Consider the following 22986-nt stretch of genomic DNA (forward strand, 5'->3'; position numbering starts at 1 on the left):
GCCAGCCTCCTGGTCCCCCAGCACCCCTGCCTGCTGCATGCCTGGTGAACCCCAATAAAACACCTGCAAAAACCACTGAGGACTCTGACTCCTCCTTTGCCCGGTCTGCCGGATCATAGAAAACCTGCTCTGTGACCATTCCTGCCCCTACAATTGACATAAGTCAGCAAGATGATCCATGCAGACGGGTATGGAGCCCTCCGAAGACCTGGAGGGACTAAGGAGTAACAGACTGTGTTTGCCTGTGACAATGCTGGAAGCGTCATGGCGGCGCAGGAGAGGGACAAGGTCCGGAGCTGCGGGACGAGACCTTGCATGGAGGAGATGCCCGAGAGGACCAGCCAAAGACCCCTGAGGCAGCAGAATCATTGGGGGAAAAAAAGGACCATGATTCGGAGCTTGCCAGTGCTGATGGTAGGGAGAGGCGTGATGGACTTGGACTGACAATCCTACCAGAAGGCGGAGGAACCTTGGCAGGTTGTTACATTTTTGGGACCCTGGGGGTGGATGCTGTTGTTTGTACACCCCAGGAGATGGGAATCTGGGGGTGGCCAGTGGGCCTTGATGGCCAAAAGCAGCCTGTTATGCCCAGCAGCCAGGCAGAGGAGAAGAGCCAACCGAGAAGGCAAAAGCTGGTGCTGATGCTAAGTTTGGGAAGCCCTGAGTGGCTGTTAAGCACTAAGGAAGCTGAGGAAGGCCAGTGAGTCTCGTAAAATCACCTGTGGGTGATGCCCTGCTCGTTGTTGAGCGAGGGTGAGGAGCTGAGGAACCTGTCCTTGGGGGACGGGTGGGGAACGTGGCTTGGTGTGGAGCCCAAGCCAAATGCAGAGTTTGGATCCCCGACCCATGTGCTTGTGCAGTGGGCTGGCCTGAGTGCAGGGGTCTGCGAATCGCATTGGTGGCTATGAAAGCTGAGTGTTGGAGCAACAGCAGACAGAAACCCTGAGGATTGGCGATTACCCCCAACAGTGGAATAGAATCACCAATCCCAGAGTGAGTGCATCCTGGGGGTGGATGCGGTGTGTGGCTTGTAGCCGAGACTACAGCCAGAGAAGGCCAGGAAGCCTGACGGCTCCTGGTGTGTTACAGTAGATGCCGTGAGTGATTCCCCCCCTCGTATGAGCAGTGCCTTCGGCAGCAGATTTGGTGGCTCATCTGCTGGTACCAATAATTGTCTTTTGCCACTAGGTTGGGGCCCTGCCTGGACTTAATTGTGTTCTGTTGTATTTTGTTATATTGTGATGTATTTGCTTTTGTGGGCCATGGCTGCATTGTTTACGTTTGCTAAGAAAATTGTATATATGAAGACCATATGGCAGAAAACCCTGAGGGGGTGGACTGTGGGGTAAGGAAAAATGTCAGGTTTTTCTGCCTCCCGCCATCAGGATAGATGATGGATCCTCGCGGTCCTGAATGCATGCCTGATGGCGGGCACCTGGAGTAGGGTGTGGGCATAGGTAGATGGGATTCAGCTGGGCTAAGACTGTGCTTTTAAGGGCAGCGTCACGGGGAAGCCAGCAGCAGCAGAAGCTGAAAGAGAAGCCGAGAAGCAGTAGAGAGAACGCCAGAGAGCCCAGATAGTGAGGATTTGCTGGGGGCTGGGAGGCCTGCCAGCCTCCCGGCCCCCCAATACCCCTACCTGCTGTATACCTGGTGAACCCCAATAAAAAATCTGCAAAAACCACTGAGGACTCTGACTCCCTTTGCCTGGTCTGCTGGATCATAGAAAACCTGCTCCATGTCATTCCTGCCGCTACAACACCATACCCACCACCAAAGCATCCAGAGTCATTTACCATTTGCTCCTCCCCAGAAGGTGTTGAGATTTTTTTTATTCCTCTCTTTATATATGGTGAAACGGAGGTGGAGGGAGATACATAAGATTTGGAGCCTCCCAGCTCTGGGCCTGACTGACCCAGACTCCTCTGGGCTACCCATGCCATCAGCCTGGGATCTCCAGAGCCTTTGCATCGTTGTTGCAGAGGCATGTTCATTGTTAGGGGAGGTGCTATTTTCCCCACCCACACTTATCTAAGGGCTAGCTGAGTGACCAATTGAAGGCAGGTGGGCTCAGGGGAAGATATGGGGGGGAGAGGGGCACTTGCTTCAGTGTTTGGATTTGCACTAGGGACTTGGGGGACTTGGAGGAGACACTTGAAAGAGACATTGGGTGAGAGACACATGGTGGGGGGATGACATTGGGCAGCTGTTATCTTAACATGGTATCTTCTTTAGCTCCAGCTCTTTGGGACTTGCTTCAGAACCCCTATCCTAGGGTTGTCTGCCAGAGGGTGTCTTAGACTTTTGGCAAACTTTTCAGTGGCCCTGCTTCAAGCCAACCCTGTTTGGATGGACATTTACCCGTGATGGGTAATTTGGGTATTTTATTTGGAAACTATTCTTTCTTGTCTCTAGATGCTAATTCTGTAACTTGACTTCCACACTAAGAGTTTCCTTTGTCTTTGTGTACGTGGATGACTGGACCCCTTTAAAGCACTCGAGTTTGGAGTTCCCAAGGTGCCCCTCAGTCTGCATGCTAACATCACAGTCCCTTTGTGTTTATGGCTGTATTAGTGTCTGTGAAAGGAGTGGCTCTGGGGTCAACTGGGGGACAATGGTGGGAGGGATACAGCTGTAAGAAGCCCTCCCTTTTAGTGATTGACATCCCTCCTTTGGAATGGGCTGGGGGCTTCCAACCCTGTGGCTTTGCTGTTTCCAGAGGTCTGTTGGACTCCTGGCTCAGGAACATCAAGTCCTAGCTCAAAGCAGGCCAAAGCAGCCCCCAACCCCCACTCTGAGAAATAGCTGTGGAGACAGAGGTGGGCTCCTGGATCTGGGCCAACCAGTGGTCTCCAGCAAGTCCTTCCCCTCTCAGAGCTCCTGCTATTAAAACAAAATACAAAACAACAACAACAACAAAAGGTAACTGGGGATGGAGACGAGGAGGGGCACAGGGCTCAGATTTCTCAGGCCTCTTCTGGCCCTACTCTTGATTTTGCTCTGCTAGGATTAGAGCAGCTGGGCTTTAGGGGAGGGGGGAGACAAGGGCGCTGCTTGCAGGACTTGGGACCAGAGAAAAGAAAGGGCGGGGCCTGCAGCCAGACCAGGGCCTGGGTGGCCCAGATGGATTTATTCTGGGACTGAAGGCTCCTTCTAGAGGCATTCTCAGAGCCAGTCTTCCTCCTGTAGGAGGACATAGCAGATGGCTTACTCAGGACAGAAGGCTGCCCCTGCCAAAGAACAGATTTTCCTCATTTCCACTTCAAAAGGGAAACAGCAGTGCTACAAAGTGATTCCCTTCACACACTCTGCCCCTTCCAAGCTCAGGGCTCAGAGTGGCTAAGAAATGAGGTCTCTTGCTTCTATACTGGGGCTGCCTTTGATTTCACAAGTGGTAGGGACAGGAAGACAGGGGATGGATCCCAAGGCAGGTGAGATCCCTTAGGTTGGCCAGACAGGCCCAGCAAGAAGAAAGCTGGTGCTGCTATGTTACTGAGGGTTGGGGAGCCCAGAGCTGCCAGCCTGGGAGGGGCCAATAAGGATCCTCTCAGGAGGTGCTGGCTCTGGGGACAATGGATTTAGTGTGGGAAGCCTCTGGGCTTCCAAAAAATGTTTCCATGACACCCAGATGCTGACTGGGCCACAAGAGCGTGGGAGTGCTTGAGTCCCATCTTCTCCCCAGGGTGTGGGGAAGGGTAAAGGTTTCTATGGGCTTCCCAACCTCACTCACCACCTCTGCAGGAAAGGGTGGAGATGTTGGGGGCCTTCCTCAGGTTGATACTGGGTGAGGTCCTCATTCAGGCTGCATTCTTCAGGAGTTGCTCATCTGGGGGAGAAGGTGACCTGCACCCTTTTTGTGTATTTTTCCCAAACCTAAACCAATAAATTAACTCTGCTTTCTATTGACTCATCTGTAAGAAGAATACATTTTGGTGCCAAATTTAGAGAAATGAGAGAGGCATTTTACAAATTACTGAGCCATCAGGACATGCCTCTCACTTTTTTTCTTAATCAAAGAAGTGTTGTAACTAGTTAACCTAGTTAAGCTTTAACGCAAGGCTGTTGATGGCAAATACTATCAACAATGTACAAATAATGCTGTGGCAGTGATCTGGGTTTCCAGGAAGATTTGAGAAGATCTGGTATCTGAACTGGGCCTCACTAGGCAGGGTCAGTACTGCAAAGGTGTGGAGGTGAAAATGCCTAGGGAATTGAGGGCTGTGGGTTCTTGGTAACATGGAATGGGAGGTGAGGTTCTGGCAGATCACAGGACCCTGGGTGTAGGGGCAGGAATGACACAGGGCAGGTTTTCTAATCCAGCAGACCGGGTAAAGGAGGAGTCCAAGTCCTGGAGCCCTCAGTGGCTTTTGCAGACTTTTTTATTGGGATTTACCCGGTACACAGCAGGCAGGGGTGCTGGCGGGGCCGGGAGGCTAGCAGGCCTCCCAGCCCCCAGCAAGCCTTCACTCTATCTGGGCTCTCCGGCGTTCTCATCTTCTCTCTCGGCTTCTGCTGGCATCCCCATGATGCTGCTCTTAAAAGCCCAGTCTTAGCCCAGGTGAATCCCATCTACCTATGCCCACACCCTACTCCAGGTGCCCGCCATCAGGCCTGCATTCAGGACCGCAGGGTTCCCTCATCTATCCTAATGGCGAGAGGGCAGAAAAGCCTGATACTTTTACCTTACCCTACACTGGGTCAGGCTTCCTAGGCTTTTTTTTATTTTTTGGCAGGTGGGGAGACCTCTGAAGGCTTTGAGTGGGAGATAGGGGGTGCTAATTAAAACAAAACTTCAGAAAGCCTCCTTTGGCTAAAGCCCTACCCTAGTACCCCAACTCTCACACAAATGTTATGGTTGATTGTGAAAGCAGCCCTTTATCTTGTTTTCCCAGTAAACTATCAACCTGATGGAATCCTGCTGTATTCCCCTGTAAAGTCAGGAATGGACGCAGTGCAGGTTTTCTGATCCCATGCAGACCGGGTGAAGGAGGAATTGGAGCCCTCTGTGGTTTTTGCAGGTCTTTTATTGGCGTTCACCAGGCAAATGGCAGGCAGGGGTGCTGCGGGGCCAGGAGGCTGGCAGGCCTCCCAGCCCCCAGCAAGTCTTCACTCTATCTGGGCTCTCCGGCGTTCTCTGCTTCTCTCTCGGCTTCTGCTCTTCTCAGCTTCTTGGCTTCTACCGGCATCCCTGTGACACTGCCCTTAAAAGCAGTCTTAGCCCAGGTGAATCCCATCTACTTATGCCCACACCCTATTCCAGGTGCCCGCCATCAGGCATGCATTCAGGACATCTATCCTGATGGCGGGAGGGCAGAAAAGCCTGACATTTTTTCCTTACCCTACATCCCCCTACCCCCCACCCCATGGTGCTAGCCAATGCTACTAAGTAAGGAATAGAAATGGGGCTGGGGAAGGAAGGACAGATAAGGGACAGTGGAAGTGGGGGCTGTGGAGGGAAACAAAAGGTAGAGGGAGAGACAGTGGCCTTGGCAAAGGCCCATTTTACAGATGAAGAAACTGAGGCTCAGCTAATACTAGACCTGGCCTTGATTCAGCAAACTTAACTTCCTGTGGAGATTCCAAGAGTGACCACACAATGTTTTAGGAGGACAGAAGTGCAGGTGCACCTCCCCAAGGAGCTCTGGAGCTGGGCTGACCTCTGAGAACTGTCCTGGCTTGGGAGTAGGAGAATAGCCACTGGGGAAACAGACCCTTCAATCCTGGTTGGAACTCTGGGCAGCACAGTTCAAATGGGGCCTTTGTCTCCAGCAAATGTAACTTCCTCTGAGTCTTAGAGGCCACATTCCTGAGAGGAAGAATGTGACTGATCCAATTCATTTTTCTGAGTCATCCTACACAGGTCAAAGATCACAGGCCAACCCATGGATTGGTTGTGTGTGGGCAAACCACATCAGAGTATCCAAGCTAGAATCTCTTTTTAATGAGCATGTGTAACTTCTTTATTCAGGGGGAAAAGTATATTTAAATTGGAAAATCTGTGACTTATCGTAGGGTCAGTGAAAAAGTATCAGGCTTTTCTGCCCTCCTGCCATTAGCATTAATGATGGAGGCCTGTGGTCCTACACGCATGCCTGATGGCGGCCACCGGGAGTGGGGTGTGGGCATGCATAGGTGGGGACAACTGGGCTGAGACTGGGCTTTTAAGGGCAGCATCACAGGAACACCAGCAGAGAAAGACAGTAGCAGAACAAGAGAGAAAGAGAAGAACAAGAAGCAGCAGAAGAGAGAAGAGAAAGAGGAAGAACAGCACCAGCAGAGAAGCAGAGTTCACGAGACGCCAGAGTGCCCAGAAAGAGTGAAGACTCGCCGGGGGGGTTGGGGGGGTTGGGTGGCTGGGAGGCCTGCCAGCCTCCCGGCACCCCTGCCTGCCGTGTACATGGTAAAAGCTCAATAAAAGACTGAAAAAGCCACCGAGGGCTCCAGGACATCAGCTTTATCCATCTGCTCAGATCAGAGATCCTGCACCATGCTTTCCTGCTGCCTCTACACTTATGTTTGTCCTGTGCATTGTGAGGGAAGGTGAGTGACTGATAATTGCATGAGGTAGAGAAGGGCTGTAGGACAAACATTAGTAGCCATGACTGACTGTGCTGTGAATCCATCATGGTTAACACCGGAAAGGGTTATTTTCACTTTCAGCAACAGGGATGTGTCTCACAGATGAGCAAAAGAAAGTGGACACAAAAGAGTCCACCCTGTCTGAATCTATTTATGTGACGTTCATAAACAGGCCAAACTAAAAGTTCTCATCACAGGAGAAATATTGTAGCTATGTGAGGTGATGGATGTGAACTAGACTACGTGTGGTGATCATTTTGCAGCATATACAAATATTGAATCATTGTGTTAATCAAATATACCTGGAAATATAAAGTTATGTCAATTATATCCCAATTTAAATAATAGACAAAATTAATCTATAGCAATAGATATCAGAATGACGTGTACCTTGGAAGGGGGGGGCTTTTACCTGGGAGGAAGCCAAGGGAGTCTGCTGGGGGAGTGATGGAGACCTCTGTACTGATCCAGGTCCTAGCCTGGAGGTGTGTACGCAGAAAGCCACTGGGCCATATTCGTAAGATGTGGCCTCTTTACATGTTACACTTTAATATTTTTCAAAGGAAGGAAAAGATGAGCCATTTTCTTCTGGAGTTATTTGCATTTCAGTGAGGATCCGGGCCAACAAGGCATTGGCTCTGATGATGGAATTTTATGTTTTCTGGAGAACTAAGGAAGCATTAAAGATGCTCTATGTGGAGCTATAGCATTTCCATTTTTATCAGTTTTTGAAATTCTGTCTCTGATTTGCTTCCTTCTCAGACCACTGAACATCCTATCACATGGTAAGGACTATTTTTAGAGCTGGTTCCAGAACTTCCTCCTGGCTCAGCAGAATTCTGTCTTGTGACTGCAGAAAGAGACCCAGCCTGAGCACAAGGCTCCTTAGATGGATCAGGACCTGTGTAGCCCCTGGGCTCTCTTATTACGTTTAAAAAGACTGTTCCTATTATGCACCAAACATGTTAAAGATAGCCCACACTATGACATAATGTGTGTGTATATATTTGTTAAAAGATTTTAATTTTGCTTTTTTAAATATAGGATATCACTGGTTCATTGGCCTCCCCTAAGGAAGGCGAGGGAGGCTGATGGAACAAGGCAGGTTGCTGTATGGCAAGCTATGTATAACTTTAAAGAACTCAGAGTCTCATGTGCAATTTCCCTTTCAGCCTCCAAAACCAAGAATAAATTTATGTCATTAATAAGGTCCCCTGAGGGAGCCCACTAAGCAGAAAACAAAAGATATCATGACAGGTCCCAAGAGATTGAGGAAAGAAGAACAAAGCTTTGTATGTTAGTATCTTTTCTTTACTATCGTTTCCTATTTGTTGAATAGTGACCCTGGTTTCGTTTTGTACTGAGCCCAAAAATTATGTAGCAGGTCCTGAGCCAAAGCAGTGGCTGGAAGTCTCCCTGGGCGGTGTATGGACAGTTTCTGGGAGGTGGTTCTCCTGGTAGCCCAAGGCTCCAGGGAGACCTCAAGGCAGAAATGGGTCTGCCACGGGTCTTGAAATCTCGGTGGTGTGTGTGTGGGGGGGTGTTGCCATCAAGGGAAGAGAAAGCACGCCTTAAAGAAAGGAACAGAGGTGGGAACTCAGGGTCTGCTGGGGACTGCAAAGGTCGGGGGAACAGAGCCCAGTGTGGGGGGATAGGGGAGGCAGCATAGCACAGGAAGTGGGCGGGCTCAGACCAACTGACTCAGGAAGCTGGACTTGTTCTGTCACCAACAGGAAGACTGACAGTTCCTGATCAGGAGAACAACAGGTGATGGAGATGGTGGTGGTATCCCGCAGTGGCAAGAGGCCCAGGACAGGGAATCCAAGGCTGGGAAGGGGCGAGGTGGGGCCTCCCATGGAGTTAACACAAGTAGCAAGTGGCACTTTCCTTTGTGAACTTTGAGAAACCAGGGATTGAATTGCTGCAAGATGTAATTCTGTGAGGAGAGAATGAGACAAAAGCAGAGCAGGTGCAGGGGGTGTTCCCAGCAGGAAAGAGGCCAGAAGGGTGCTGTGCAGGCCAAGAATGAAGGAGCTATTTCAGAGTCTCCCAATTCTTTAGATCATATACCCCATAAGATAGTTTTGAGCACACACCCTAATATATGAATCTTTATGCATAAATTGTGTACTTGCACAATTCTAATATGGTTGTTATAAAGCAAAAACAGAACTTTCAGAAGGGTAACTATGAAGGAGAATAAAAAGAGATTCTAATATCCTCCTTTGGCCCCCATGCTCCCTCATGTAGACGGCTGTGGGTGAGACCTGGAGCTTGGTCATCCTGCCTGTTCTATGTCCACAGCAGAGGCTCAGCGCTGTCCTCTGAGATCTTCTCAAGTAGCCAGGGCCTGGGCGTTTTGTGTTTTATATGTGTGCAGAGGGATGTAGATGAGTTGGGGTTTATACAAATGCTGACTTAGTCATGTGTCAGAGAAATATCTGGATTGGCAGCCTCAGGGGATCCTCACAGCACCCCATGGGCAGAAAACGTTACCTGTCAGCTGTTCTAAGGATACCCAGTAGCTCATCCGCTGTCACATAGCTTGTGCCAAGACTTGGACCCAGTTTTGGTGGGCCCTAGAGCTGAGTCTGTCCCCAGGGCTGCACCATGTCCCTTTGTTAACTTTAGGTCAGGCCTGTTTTTCTGCAGCAGCATGATGTTGTCGTGGAGCTCCACTGTCAGTAGAGGGCTGATCACCCCTGCATGGGACAGGGCACTGGACAGACACTGTTGGCACCCTGTCCACATGTGCCAAGGGCGTCCACCCACAGGTTGTGACATCCATTTCAGGGTTTCATCCTGGTGCACCCTGGAAGTCAGAGGGTATTAGAGGATAAATGTCCCCCACTAGATGGGACAACTCTGTGCTTTGTGTTCCCCACCCCCACAGAGGTTACCCTGCTGAGTCTCGGGTACTCTTATGATGACCTACTTACTGACCACCTGCACTAGCTCTGCACCCCTTCCCTGATCCACTCCCCATTCCTGGGTTCACTTCTCCAATAAACTACTTGCATAAGAATCCTTTATTGCTAAGTGGCTCATTGGGTTGGAGGACTTGTCTCAGGCAAGTCCCCTTCTACGTAGGCCCTGCAGACATTGCCAATAAAGCACAGTATTCTTTTCTGTAAGCCCCAAGTCTTCTGCAGGCACCTCAGACCACTAATCACAATCCATTGGCCTTAACAAATGGGTTGGAAAACATTTCCCAGAGACAGAGCCCAGGCGGGGTTACCCTAGGGGAATGATTATACCCTCTTGCTTCTACCCATTGTGCAAAGTGAACTGACTGGCCCGCTTAGCAAAAGAGGGTGGGCTGAGGAAGAGAGAGCTTCTTTCCTGCCAAAGAATACCTGTCTTGGAACAGTTTTGTGGCAAGTCCCAGCAGGACTCAGGAATGGAGAATAACAGTTAAAGGTAATACCATCAATTTAGTGCCTGATGTGCAGGCTGTTTTGGTATCACTGCTAATCCTCACAATCTCTTGGCCAGGGACTCATCTGGGGTGGCCTTAGATGAAAATAGGGGACTTCCTGCTGCTAAGGTTGGGCTTCCCACCACCTGGGCTGGCCTGTACACCATGCCAAGCCTCAAAACCCAGCTCCCAATTTCCCAAACCATTATCACTTAGCATCACACACATGATGGTGGACATCCATCCAGTCTGTCCAAGGTGGTCTGCTCTTACTCCCTTTGACCAAGCATTAAGGCTTGACTAAATGTCAAGCTCTAGGTCAAGCTGCCTGAAGTGCAGCACCAACAATCTTGTATTTTTCTACATAAATACAATTACAAGTCAGAAATCATATTTCAGATCATGAGCCTTGATATTTTCAATTTGGAGACTGTGCTCATCCTTATGTCCGAGCCAGACATCCCGAGGGACGGAGAAGGGTGGTGAAGGCCCCATACTTTGGGGACTAGGGAGGGTGTAATTCACAGCTGCAGATTGCTCAGAGCCATAGGCTTAGGTCTTTGAGATGGGGCCTTCTTTGGATGATCATGTAGCAAGGTCTTGAGAACAGAAAACTGTTTCCTCTCTTGAATGTGATATTGAAAAACACAACATAGATGTACCTTGCTTTCTGCAGCTAAACCATTTCTGGAAAGAAATGTTTTGTTTTTTTTTTTTAAAGTGTTTCCATACAATTTGAATTTATTGCATTCAGTCCATGATGTAAATTATCCTGTTTCCTTCATAGATTCCTCCACTTGGGACAGTCACCTGGGCAAGTGGGGTGCCTGGGAGACTCTGTGGAAGTTTGCCACAGTCCTTGCTCAGGCTCCTCTCCCGCCCCCTGACTGGCAAGTCTCGACCCAGCTTTGTGTAGACCCAACTTTTGCCTTTTAAGGATAAGAAATCTATCCTAGCATCCACATGTCACCTGGAATGGTGACAAGAAAATCAAGCTGGTGGCAGAGGAAGTCCAGGGCTCTTGGAACACCAAGAGATGAGTTGCTCTTCTAGATAATCTTCTCTCCCCAAGTATCACTTCACTCTCATCTGACTCCTACTCTGACACAATAGCATTTCAAGTCCTATCTTTGCATTAGGGAGGCCTGGTTTTATTTCCATAATTGATTTTTCATTTTAGAATCCCACATCTTCCTCCTAGAGTTAATGTGAGATACAATGAAATGCTGGAACACAGGAGAGGCTCGTGGTGAGGCCCTCAAATGAACAGGCTGCCCCAGAGGAGGAGGCGAGCGGCACCTGCCAACCTCATGTCCCCACCTGAATGCACAGATGGTAACAGTTCACTCACAAGGTATTCTTGTGAGGTGCAAGTAAAATATTTTATGTAGAAGTATCTGCTTAAAAATGGCAGCTGGATCCCCACTGCTGACAATTCCTCAGGAAGGCTTCGTTGTCCGGTCTCACCCTGAAATTATGAGATGTAATGAGATTTCTGAGCTAGCCATTAGCTTATAGGAAAACAAAGGGCTGTAGAGCACCTAGAATCAGAGATGGGGCAGGTAGGGGGAAGACATGAGCGATGGCATCTTTAGGGAGCTCACAGACCAGAGGAGGAAGACAGATTGTTTCCTGCCATTGACAAATGCTAAAAGGAGGCCTGTAAAGCAGAGTGAAGGCACAGAGAAGGGAGCATGACTGATCTTCTGGGGGCTGCGGAAGCTTCCCAAGTGAGACCCTTGTCCTGGATGAGCTGAGTCTGTCAGGCAAAGGAGGGGAATGAGCATTCGAGGTGTAGAGAAGAGAGTGACAAGAATACACGAGCAGGAAATCACCTGGTGAGGTGGAATAAAGCTTGGTGGCTTGGAACATAAGGCAAGAGGTGAGGCTGGAGAGGACCAGGATTTAACTATTGTCCCAACATCACTGATAGAGCCTCGAAGTCCCTGCCCATCCTAGTTCTCTACTTGTTTAGGGTCTGGGTTCTGTCTCTTCAAGAGTGAAGAGTAAAGCAGGACTTGAAGGAGCCGGGGAAACACAGGTATGACAAGTTTGACATTTTATACAGGATGCTCAGAGAAGAGCTCTTTGATAGGGTGACTTCTAAAGTAAGGGAGTAAGCCATGCGACTCTCTGGGGGATATTGTCCTAGGGGAAGAGGGAGCGTCCAAGTGCAAAAATTCCAAGGTAGGAATGTGCTCCCACAGCAGGCGCCAGTGACTAAAGTGGAGTGATGTGGGGAGAAGTAGGAGATGAAATCAGAGGTAGCAAAGGTCAGATAAGATCTGTGGGTCATTGTAAATGTTTGGGGTATTGCACTGGAGGGAGTGAGAAGTCACAGGAGGATTTTAGTAAAAGAAATTTAATTTTACTTGAGTTTTAGAAAGTGTCCACCAGCTGCTTAATGGAGAATGGGGGATAAGATTGAGGGCTGAGGCAGGGGGACCAGTTAGGAGGCTACTACAACAATCAGACAGGAGACGATGGTCACTTGGCCTATACAAAAGCAGTGATGAGAAAAAGAAAACATGATTCACCAACTGACTGCATACAGGGTGTGAGAAGAAAAAGGACTCAAGATGAATCCCAGGTATCTTTGGCTGAGTGGAGTTGTCCTTTTCTGAGATGACGTTCAGGAGGACCACATTGGAGGGAGAGGACATGTTAATTTTGAGACGAGCATTAGACATCCAAGTAGGGGCATCAAGATAGAAGTTGAAGACAGAATCTTTGAATTTAGGGTAGAGATCTGGGCTGGAGATTAACTAGAGATCATTCAGTCCTTGGGCTGGATGAGGACAGTCAGATATTGATTGAGGAAGGTCCAAGGTCTGAACCTCGGGGTGCTCACATGTTGGGAGTCAGAGGGGAGTAAGAAGGAACAGTCAGTGAGGTAGGAAGAGAGCCAAAGGAAGTGCATGCCAGATCCAGGGGAGAGGCAGGAGGATAGAGCCATGTACCCTATCACTGATGGTTCTGATAAAATGGAGCCTGAGAGTCACCCATTGGATTTGGCAACTGGAAGTCATCAGGAGTCTTTTCAAAAGCTATTTAAATCAGGTGAGGTGACAAAAGCCCAAGGGTGTGTGTGTTCCAGAAGGAACTCTTAAAGAGTTCTTGTCTAAAGGGAGCAGAGATGTGGAGCAAAGTCTGAACCAGGATGAGAGGAAAAGGAAGAGTTGCTTGTTATCACTTTGCTTCTCCTCCTTGTTTTTGACTTGGCATGACAGTCTGCCTGAAATGGTTCTGCTAGGCAAGGACAATGGAGGGTGTCAGGGTATGTGCAAGAAAGTACTATAATGGAACTTTGAAACCGAAGTTAGTTAAGGAAAGAAATAAAGCATTGAGGGGATTAGTTATTAATAAAAACCTGTTTGAATCATTGATTTTAGGCTCAATTGGGAGAATTATTGGAGGTTGGAGAAGGAGAGAGCTAAAAAGATAGGGTGTGCTTGAGAGTGGGGTGTTATGAACAGAGATAATGAAGGTTGCAGTCAGTGCTGGTGGTGGCTTCCAGGCCATTGCCGTGGAAGTGAAGAGTTGAGAAGGAGGTGACAAGGTGGCCAGCTCAGAGTAGTAGTAGAACTGAGAAACTAGGTCCCAGAGACTGAATTTAGGCCACACGCCATTCAAATGTTGAAACTTAACCTTCATTGTGATGACATTTGGTGGTATGTGATTAAGTCCTCATCCTTCTGGAAGGGAGTCATGTCTTTACAAAAGAGACCTGAGAAAGTGCCCTTGTCCCTTCTGCAATGTGAGGACACGGCAAAATGGATCACCACTATAAGGCAGAAAATGAGTCCTCACCAGACACCCAACTGGCGGGTGCCTTAATCTGGGTGTTCCAGCCTCTAGAACTGGGAGCAATCAACCTCTATGGTTAAGCAACTGCCCGGTCTATAGTACTGTGTTACAGTTGCCCGAATAGACTTCAGACACTGGGACATGGGAGGATCATCTGGATGGACACTGAAATCACCATGTGATAAAATGAGAGCAGTGCTGCTGGAGCGTGAGCATGAACTCAAAGTCCTCCAGGAACAAGAAGGAACCTGGCTCAGCAGGGCCTGCCATAGGAAGGGCAGTGCCATCAGAAGACACGGGCAGGGAGATTCAGTTGGGTGGTTCTATGAGAGCTGGAGAGAGAACAGCCCCCCTGGAGAGGCAGTAAGAAAAGTGATAACTTAAGTAGGGCAGCTTCTGAACCTTTAATATAGTTTCCCACCTATTTTCACATCACCAAATTTGCTTGAGAGACAGCACTTCCTGAACTTCCCTGTGAGGCTGACGTTGTTGAAAAATGTTCATTTGCATTTCACTTACACTTCCTCAAAAATTTAGGACTATTTTCCTCCCACCCTTACCTAGTAAGTATAAATATATTTATCATCTCTGGAGCTTGTATTTTAAAATGACCTTTAAAAGGTTTTTTAAAGAAACATGTATTCTTTTCCTTGTCGTATCCCTAGGGAGACTTGCTAAATCTGTGTTCAAGTTTCTTTGCCTATTTTTTCACCAGTGTCGTCAGGTGACCTTTATAAATGTACAAACTAGTGGGACTCCCCTGGTGGCGCAGTGGTTGAGCGCTGGGCGCGAAGCTGCCTGCAGCCTCTGCAGCGCCTGTTCAATCCCCGGCCACTGGTGAGGGTCCCACATGGCACGCAGACCTCTCCTGCCACCCGCTGCTCCCCTCAGCAGTGTACTTCGTCAGTCTGCCTGTTCTGTTCCCCGCTCTGGCTCTGGTGAATTCTCTCACCCTCCCACGCTTCTGACTGTACCCAGTGCTTGTATAAATAAATAAATAAATCTTTTTAAAAAAAGATGTACAAACTGGTATTGATTGAAGTCATTTCAGGCTAAGGTGTCTTTCCGGGACAGTTGTCTTTACTTAAAAAGATAAGGAGGGACAGAGGGAAGCAGGATGGAAGGAAGGGAAACAGGAAAGAAAAATATGGAGAGGACAGGAAGGAAGAAGAATGGGAAGGGGAGAGAGGAGGGGGATTCAAGTGTGCAGGCAGGGAGGTGTAGGAACCCAATGTAACACTGCTTGTAATTAGTATTTTCTGAGGGATCATTTCACCCAAAAAACCCTTGCCTTTATTCAACCATTTTTGGTGTTCATCTTGGTAGTTCTAATGTCTAGAAGTGTCGATAATGTTTGCAGAATGAATTAACTGAGTGAATTCACGAATTATTATATATTATAATGAATTAATTCTAGTCCTAGTGAAGGTTTTTCCATGACTCTTAGGACCTTGGGCCTTTGGTCCTAAGAAACATCACCCCCTGAAGTACCCACCCCATGCACTGTCTCTGCTCAGCTACTGAGCTCTAACTTGCTACTTTTCTCTTCCAACATGTATGTTTGGAAGCTCTTTGGCTTTTATTAAACGCAATTCTACTGCTAATACATTACAGAACTGAATCTGGTGCCAGCCACACCCTGGCATTGGACCAGGCCAGGCAGGTCGCCAGATTGGGAGTGAAGTTCTCCCTGTTGGAAATCAAGTTTGGTCAAGACATGAGACATTCATTGCCAGATGCAAAAATTCTGCATTTTCCAGCCACATTTAGGATTCTGGTAGTTTCTGCCTCCAGTGATGAGTTTGGAGGTCAAGTGAACTGGGAGTTCCTCTCATCACAGAGGAAGAAGCAGTAATATAAACAGAGGTGAGGGCAATGGGGAAAACTGAGTCTAGCCAGAAAATAAAACTGTGTTGTTAGAAGCCTCTCCCATACTTTCACCCCTCATCTCATCTCCTTGGGTTGGTGTGACTTTGAGAGTTCTACCAATGTGTATTTTTATAACACATGAGTTTTTAAACCAAGGCATACATACTGATGCGGTTATTGTTCAGGAAATGCATGACTAATTTCACAGCTTCCTATGGGGTCAAGTAGCTTTGCTTGCTTCAGGCGAGTACTGTGTCTCAGTTGTGGGAGCACACGTCCATGGCGTGGACAGAGCCTCAAAAGTTATATCCTTTTGGGTTGTGACTATATGGTAGAATACTCATTGAAGACCCAAGTCCTTTATAAGCTCAAGTGAAATAAAAAGGCAAAACTCCCAGAGTGAAGCTTTGTAAGCCCCATTGAGGATGTCCTAGTAGAACATTAATCAATTGATAATAAAAGCGTGGGGAGGCAGCATCCTGCACCCCCTCCCCCAGAACCGGAAAACCACTGCAACTCAAGGCTGGGACGGAGACAAATATTTTAGCATAAAGGGTATAGCAGAGATGCTAGCAGGAGGTTTACTCCTTATTGAGTGAACATTCCATTTTGTAGATGCACTGCCCTGAAGCTAGTCATTACAAGGTCTGATCAAATCCACCAACCCTCCTTTTACAAAATTCCCCTGTTCACTAATGAACCATGGCAGCAAACATGGTGGCAAGGCCCTGCCTGCCATACTGAATGACTGACAGGCTCAAAGGGTCTAGCAGTAAGGGGCCAAGAGGCTGGAGGTCCCAGGGGAGCAAGGAGAATGTAGGGTAAATGGTTTTCAGGCTTTTTTGCCCTCCCACCATTAGGATTGCCCTGCCTGATGGGGCACCTGCTGTTACATTGTTGCAAGCTAGCTTTACCTCTGTGGGCCATGGGAGGAGTATTGAGAGAGTCACCAAGAGAAGCAGAAGCAGGAGAGAAGCGGGAGAGAGAAGGGGGGAAAGAACGCCAGAGAAGCCCACAGGGAAGACTTGCTGGGGGCTTGGAGGCCTACCAGCCTCCTGGTCCCCCAGCACCCCTGCCTGCTGTGTGCCTGGTTGCCACATTACACGTAAAGCTCAATAAAAGCCTGAGAAAGCCACGGAGGGCTCCAGGACGCCTCCTTTACTTGCCTGTCTGCTTGGATCATAGATAACCTGCTCAGTGCCCTTCCTGCCACTACAGAGAGACTCTGGGGGAAAGGAGGGTGATCTTTGCATACCAAGAAGGTGGCCCCATGGACTGCCTGGGCCCTTCCACACTGGGAAGGCAACAGGAACACATTCTACTACATAGAGAAGTCACACCCTGGCTCCATGAATTCTCTATGGAGAGACCTGGACTCTGAGACTCCACAGGATGGAGGCACGGGAAGAATGCTTTGGCTTGAGCCCTTGGATACTTCTCCCTTTGCAACGGCACAAGGGTTACTCTAATCTGTGTTGGATGCCTCCTAGGTGCCAGGTACTTTAACACGCATAATCCCTCTTGGCTGAGAGAAGCCAAGTTACCTGCCAGAGGCCCCCAACTAGTGAGTGACAGAGCAGGGTAGCGGCTAACAAGCTGGAGTGTGACCCATAGATGAGAAGTTTTTCTTTTTTAATGTACAGGCTGGGTTCACCTCCTGTCCAAGGACTTTCACACACCCTGAAGGTCCTCCCATCCAAGTTGCTTTCCTGCCTGGGTTGGTCATGTCAGACATGTATCCTTTCCAGTCCTCTCTGATTATTTCCATGCACACCCATCATTTTCATGTAGGCATTTCTTTGAAGGTGAAAGGAAAATGTTGGGAAAAAACTGAGAGGAAAAAAAAAAGGAAGAAACACATTTTTTATACTATTTTCCCCCTTGAATTCTATTTCCTTGGAAAATAGCCTCAGCACAGATCAACGGTCCCATTTTAGGGGAAGGCAAGAGTAAGGACTGACCCAGTCCTATGTCCTCTTATTGGCCCCTTAGATTAGGACCTCTCAAATGTTGTGGTGCTAAGAACCACCTGCAGAACTTGCCAAATACATTTACTTTACCACCACCTGCAGAGATTGTTTCAGTAGGTCTGGTTGGTGGTGAGGGCAGAATTGTCATTTGTGACGAGCTCCTGGGTGATGCATGTGTTGGTGCTCAGGACACATTACCCCCGAATATGGCACCTTGACATACAGTTTATCTTAGTCTGACAGAGTTTGAGAAAAAATGGCAGAAGCAGGAAGATCACTCTGAGCTCTCCCCACCTTGCCTTTCCTCCTCCAAACCTGTCACAAAACTCCCATGTGAAAGGTGTTCTCCCTGGACCAGGAGGAGGAAAATATTCTTGTTCCTGAAACAGGGAATGTGGAGCTGAGAAATCTGTATAAACAAACCTTGTTAAACTAACCCTTACCTTCCTAGTTACTTCGTCACTTATTACTTTTAGCCCAAACCCCTTTGTCTTTGCCAATTCTTTACAAATGTATTATTTTTCTGAAAGGTATAAAAACTTCCTGCTTTGGTCACTTCTTGGGGTCTTCATTCTCTTGTGAAAGCTCCTTTGTACATGTAAAAATCCAATACAATTTGTTTGCCTTTCTCTTGTTAATCTATCTTTGTCAGTTTAATTTTCAACCAGGGACCTTAAGATGGTCCAGGGAAACTCCTTCTATACACAAATGCTCCTGGTCAGTAAACCAGGCACTGAGTGGCACGGTCGTAGGGATGTCACAAGCAAATCTCTAATGGCTTGATTTGTCTGCAGTGCTAGAAGAATTGAGAACTTTCTAGATTGCCATCAGTCACTCCGTTGGGTGTTACTATCATTCAGAAATATCAGATTATGCCCACCTCTCTCTTCCTCACAGCCAACTTGGTGAGTAGAAGAGAACAGAGACCTGGAAAGTGATGAAAGAGGCACTAAAATAAACCATGTGGAATAGTAGTTTTGCTGAGACTACAGCTGCCAAGAGGATTATTCAGAAACAATGTTTGCGTTTGATCCCAATCTGAAGACTTGAGGTTCGACATACCTATCAGTTTCCTTATTGGTAAAATATGGAAACGACTACTACCTTGGGGATTATTGTGAGGACTAAATTACAGCAAGTTAATGTAGTGCCAGAGTCAAAATCTGAATCCTCAGCATCTCAGTACAGTGCACTTACCGGTATCAGTGGTTTCCCTGAAGCGAGCACTTACTGAGTCTGAGCATGTGCTCACTGTTTTGTAGACATTTTTCCACTTCGACCTCATAATGCCCTGAGGAAGAAGATAGTATTGTCCCTGTGGTTTCCTTCCCAAACCCACAGATTAAGCGACTGGCCCAAGGTCTTTGAGTGAAGTGAGATGAGACTGTAAACACCTTGTCAACCCCAGGAACCCTCCCATTGGTGTCTCTCAGAGACTGTCATCTTCACTGAGAGTGGCGAGATTTGGGTATAGAAATCTGATTGACTGTGCTATAATGAAAAACTGTGGGTTTAACAAGCCATTTTCCCTGTCTGGACCAGTTTCTGTATCTGTAAATAGGTATAAATTGGTATAGCCCATATCTGTAAATTACTATAACCCATTCTAGGCTAACATATCACACTCTACTATTTCTTCATTAGATTGTAGTTACCAAGTTGAGTTCCAGAAGTTTCTGACCTTTCTAATGTGCTACCTCCAGAGTTGTAACAGTAAACCAGGTGTCAGGAGAAGACTTAGACTCCTGTGATTCTCTCAGATTTAGAGAGAAGGCACCCGCAGGGAACATCAGCGGGGACAGCCAGGTCTCAAACACGGAAGACCCGCTGAGCTGCTGTTCAAACAAAGTGAGGATATGGGTCGTGTTAAGTCTTTCCCCTTGTTTTTGAAGATCTGTGCCCTAGATGGGCATATTTTAAAATACTTCTTTATACATGAAATCATTTAAAGAGACTGGGTCCAGAAGCCAAGCTGAACACTCCATGTCAACACAAACCTTGTAAAAAACAGAATGGGTATTTTACTTCAGTCTTATAGAGAACACACACACCACCCAGATTCTCCCATTAATACTTTATTATACTTGCTTTGTCATTTATCTACCCACTTAAGCATTCATTAATCCATTTTATTTTTATACTTCAAATGTATTTTATATTTCAAATGTATTACAGACATCAGTACACTTCTAAATATTCAATTATGTATATTGTTAACTAGAGTTCAATATTTGATACATTTTCTCTGGTATATCATTTACATACAAAGAAATGTACAAATCTTGAATATATCTTGACTGAGTTTTGGCAAATGCATTAAACCTGTGTGATACAACTCCGTGTTAAGATTCAGAACATTGCTATTACCTCAGAAAGTTCTTTCATGCTCTTTCCCATTGTAGATCTTTTTCCTCCAAAAGATTAGTTTTGCCCAGAACAGATTTTTAAAATTAGCTTTATTGAGGTATAATGGATATATAATAACATTCACCAATTGGGTGAGTTTTGACAAGTGTATAAAGTTCTGTAATCACAACCGCCATTGTGATATAACATATTCCCATCACCCCAAAATTTCCTTCTTGTTTCTTTGCAGCTTATCACCTATTCCCTACCCTTTGCCGTGGAAAGCACTTTTCTGATTTCTATCACTATGGTTTTGCCTGCTCTAGAATTTCACATAAATGTTATCATACAATATGTTGCCTTTGGGAACATATTGCCTTTGCATTTACTTTCTTCCATAAGCATTGTATTTTCCAATCCACCCATATTGCTCTAAGTATCAATAGTCATTCTTTTCTTATTGTTGACTAGTATTCCATTGTCTTGATGTACCACAATTTGTTTGTACTCACCTCCTGATGGGTGATTAGGTTGTTTCCAGTTTCTGAAACTAATATCCTAAATGAATACAACATAGGGGTGGCATGGAGATTGGAAGAAACATAAATTGCTGTGTTAATTCTTTTCTTGTTTGGGGGGAGCTATACAGTTAGACCAGAGATCAACAAATTTATTCAGCAAAGACTGATTATAAATATTGTAGGCTTTGCCATCATAGTACAAGAGCAGCTATAGACATGGAAACAACAACAAAATGGCCATGATCCGATAAATCATATTTATGGATACAGAAATTTGAATTCTAGAAGTTTCATGTGTTTCATGTGTTTTGAATCTTACAAAATATTATGGTTCTTTTGTGCTGCAGGAGGCCTTGTAGCCCCAGCCAGATAAACTACTGGCAAGCAGTGAAGTCAAAGGGCCTCACACTGTGGGGCCGAAGTTAAAGGGCCTCACACGGTGGGGCCGAAGATTCCTTGTGCCTCACACCGTGGGGCTGAAGATCTAACATCCCTTCACTTTTTGTTCTTGGTCATAAAAGGAGAAAAATTTCCCAAAAGGTACATCAGGCACTACATTATATACATCAATATACAGTAAATAAACGGCATGGAAAATTATTTCTTAAAAACTAATTATTAAACAATTTGGCCCACTTGACAATGGGGGATGGTTTATTAAACATGCCTGACAAGCATTACAATACAACTATTATTGTAATTTCTTTTTTGCCTTCCCTTGCAGTTTCTTGGGAAAGTTTTTAAATGAAACTATTTGAGTTAAGAAGTTTCTAGGTAGAGAAAGTTCTGATAGCCGAGTAGCAGCTGGCCCCTGGTGTGAAGGCCATGAGAATAAGAAAAGTTCTTTCTTTGCTTAAGCTTTAGCTGATGGGAATGTTCTGGTGACTATCAATTGTGTTAGGTTATTGTTTAGCTGAAACAATGAATTTTAGTGTAAGACTTAGTTTTTTATTAACCTTGAAGATTGCCTTCTTGCTGAGAGCACAAAAAAGAGATGCGCTAATTGTTTCTGCTTTGTTTCTATGAACTTGATAATGTAATCTCAATGCTTGCAAAAAATGTATAAATAAAGAACCTGCTGAGCCTTTCGGGCAGAAGATACTAACACCTCACAAAGTGTCGGTGTCTCCTCATTCCCTTCCCCCCAGTCCATAAGTTTCAGATCATTCGTATTCGCCGATGCCCTCTCATCCTTTCAGGAACCCTGACACGACATTTTGCCAGAGGCTGGTCCCCGGCACTTTTGATTATTTTCAACCATTTATTATTTTTTCAATGATGACTTTTATTATTGCATCTTAAAGATGTATCACAAATAGGTCTAAGAAATCATCCATTATCTTGCTGCTCTGTAGCTGGACAACTTAAATCTTATTCATCAGCTTGCTGAACTGTTCCTTTTTCAGAAACATAGATACCATCCAAAAATTTCCTGATATCCTTGTTTTTAACTGTCGTGGCTTGCTGAATCAAAGCAGCTGAATTTGATACAAGTTCAATGTTGTTTCCTTCAAGAATCAACTCATCTTTCTGGGCTTGAGATACTGAACAAGCAACACCTTGTCTCATCCGAACCCTGCGAATGTATTTTTTGCCCAAGAAATTTCGGATTTCAACAAGAGACCCATTCTCCTGAATAACAACGTTGATAGGGAAGTGAGCATACACATTCCTCATCTTATAACGGAAGCCCAGTGTAACACCCTTGATCATGTTCTGTACATGACTACAGATAGTGTGAACAGTAGCCACTTCCTTTTTATTTCCCCACCATTTGTCAACCCAGAGCCTCTTCTTTTTCTTCCCAAGCAGACTGAGTTCGATATTGATGTGATTGAAGTCCCTCCGCAGGGTGCCTCTGGGGCCCTTCATAATAACAGTGCGACCCTTCAGGGAGATGTCAACATTTTCTGGACTGTCGACAGTCTGATTGCTGAGAATGGTCTTCATTCTCGCAGTAGATGTGGCAAAGAGCGATTTTTTTCAACCATTTAAAAGCATAAAAATTATTCTTAAATAAATAAGAAGGAAAACGACAAATCGCAGATGGTTTAACTTACATGTGGAATATAGAGAAACAAAGCAAAGGGTCAGAAAAATCCTAGGACTGTGACCATGAAGTTGAAGCTATAAGGCGAGGAAGGGGAGAGAAAAACACAAGGGGAAGGAGCAGGAAGAGCTGTGATGAAGACTGTGGGTGCCTTGGTGACAAGTGTGGTGTGGTGACATGCATCAAAGAAGGTGTGACCCTATGACTTAGAATTATATACCGTGTTATAAACCAGTTACCTCAATAAAAAAAATTATTCTTAGTCTGCTGACATACAAAGACAATGGTGGACTGTATTTGTCCATCCTTTGTAGTTTGTTGACCGCTAATTCAGGGTGATTCAAAATAGTTTAGAAAATTATGTTTAAATATGTCTTACAAATTTAATGGCAACCACTAAAAGAAAAGAAATAGAATATGTAACTT

General features: G+C 46.2%; 1 protein-coding gene across 1 annotated transcript; it reads right to left on the reverse strand.

Moving 5' to 3' along the window:
- Positions 1-21841: 21841 nt before the first annotated feature.
- On the reverse strand, positions 21842-22478 carry LOC311171511 (large ribosomal subunit protein uL6-like). The gene has a single exon (XM_084234435.1). The coding sequence runs from the start codon at positions 22458-22460 to the stop codon at positions 21882-21884; it is 579 nt and encodes a 192-aa protein (XP_084090561.1). The 5' UTR covers positions 22461-22478; the 3' UTR covers positions 21842-21881.
- Positions 22479-22986: the final 508 nt, after the last annotated feature.

Source organism: Talpa europaea (assembly GCF_964194135.1).
Source record: "Talpa europaea genome assembly, chromosome: 6".
In the NCBI taxonomy this organism is placed as follows: Eukaryota; Metazoa; Chordata; class Mammalia; order Eulipotyphla; family Talpidae; genus Talpa; species Talpa europaea.

Bases quoted from the DNA above. Each gene is read 5' to 3' on its own strand.
- LOC311171511 (XM_084234435.1), bottom strand. From the start codon at position 22,460: ATGAAGACCATTCTCAGCAATCAGACTGTCGACAGTCCAGAAAATGTT.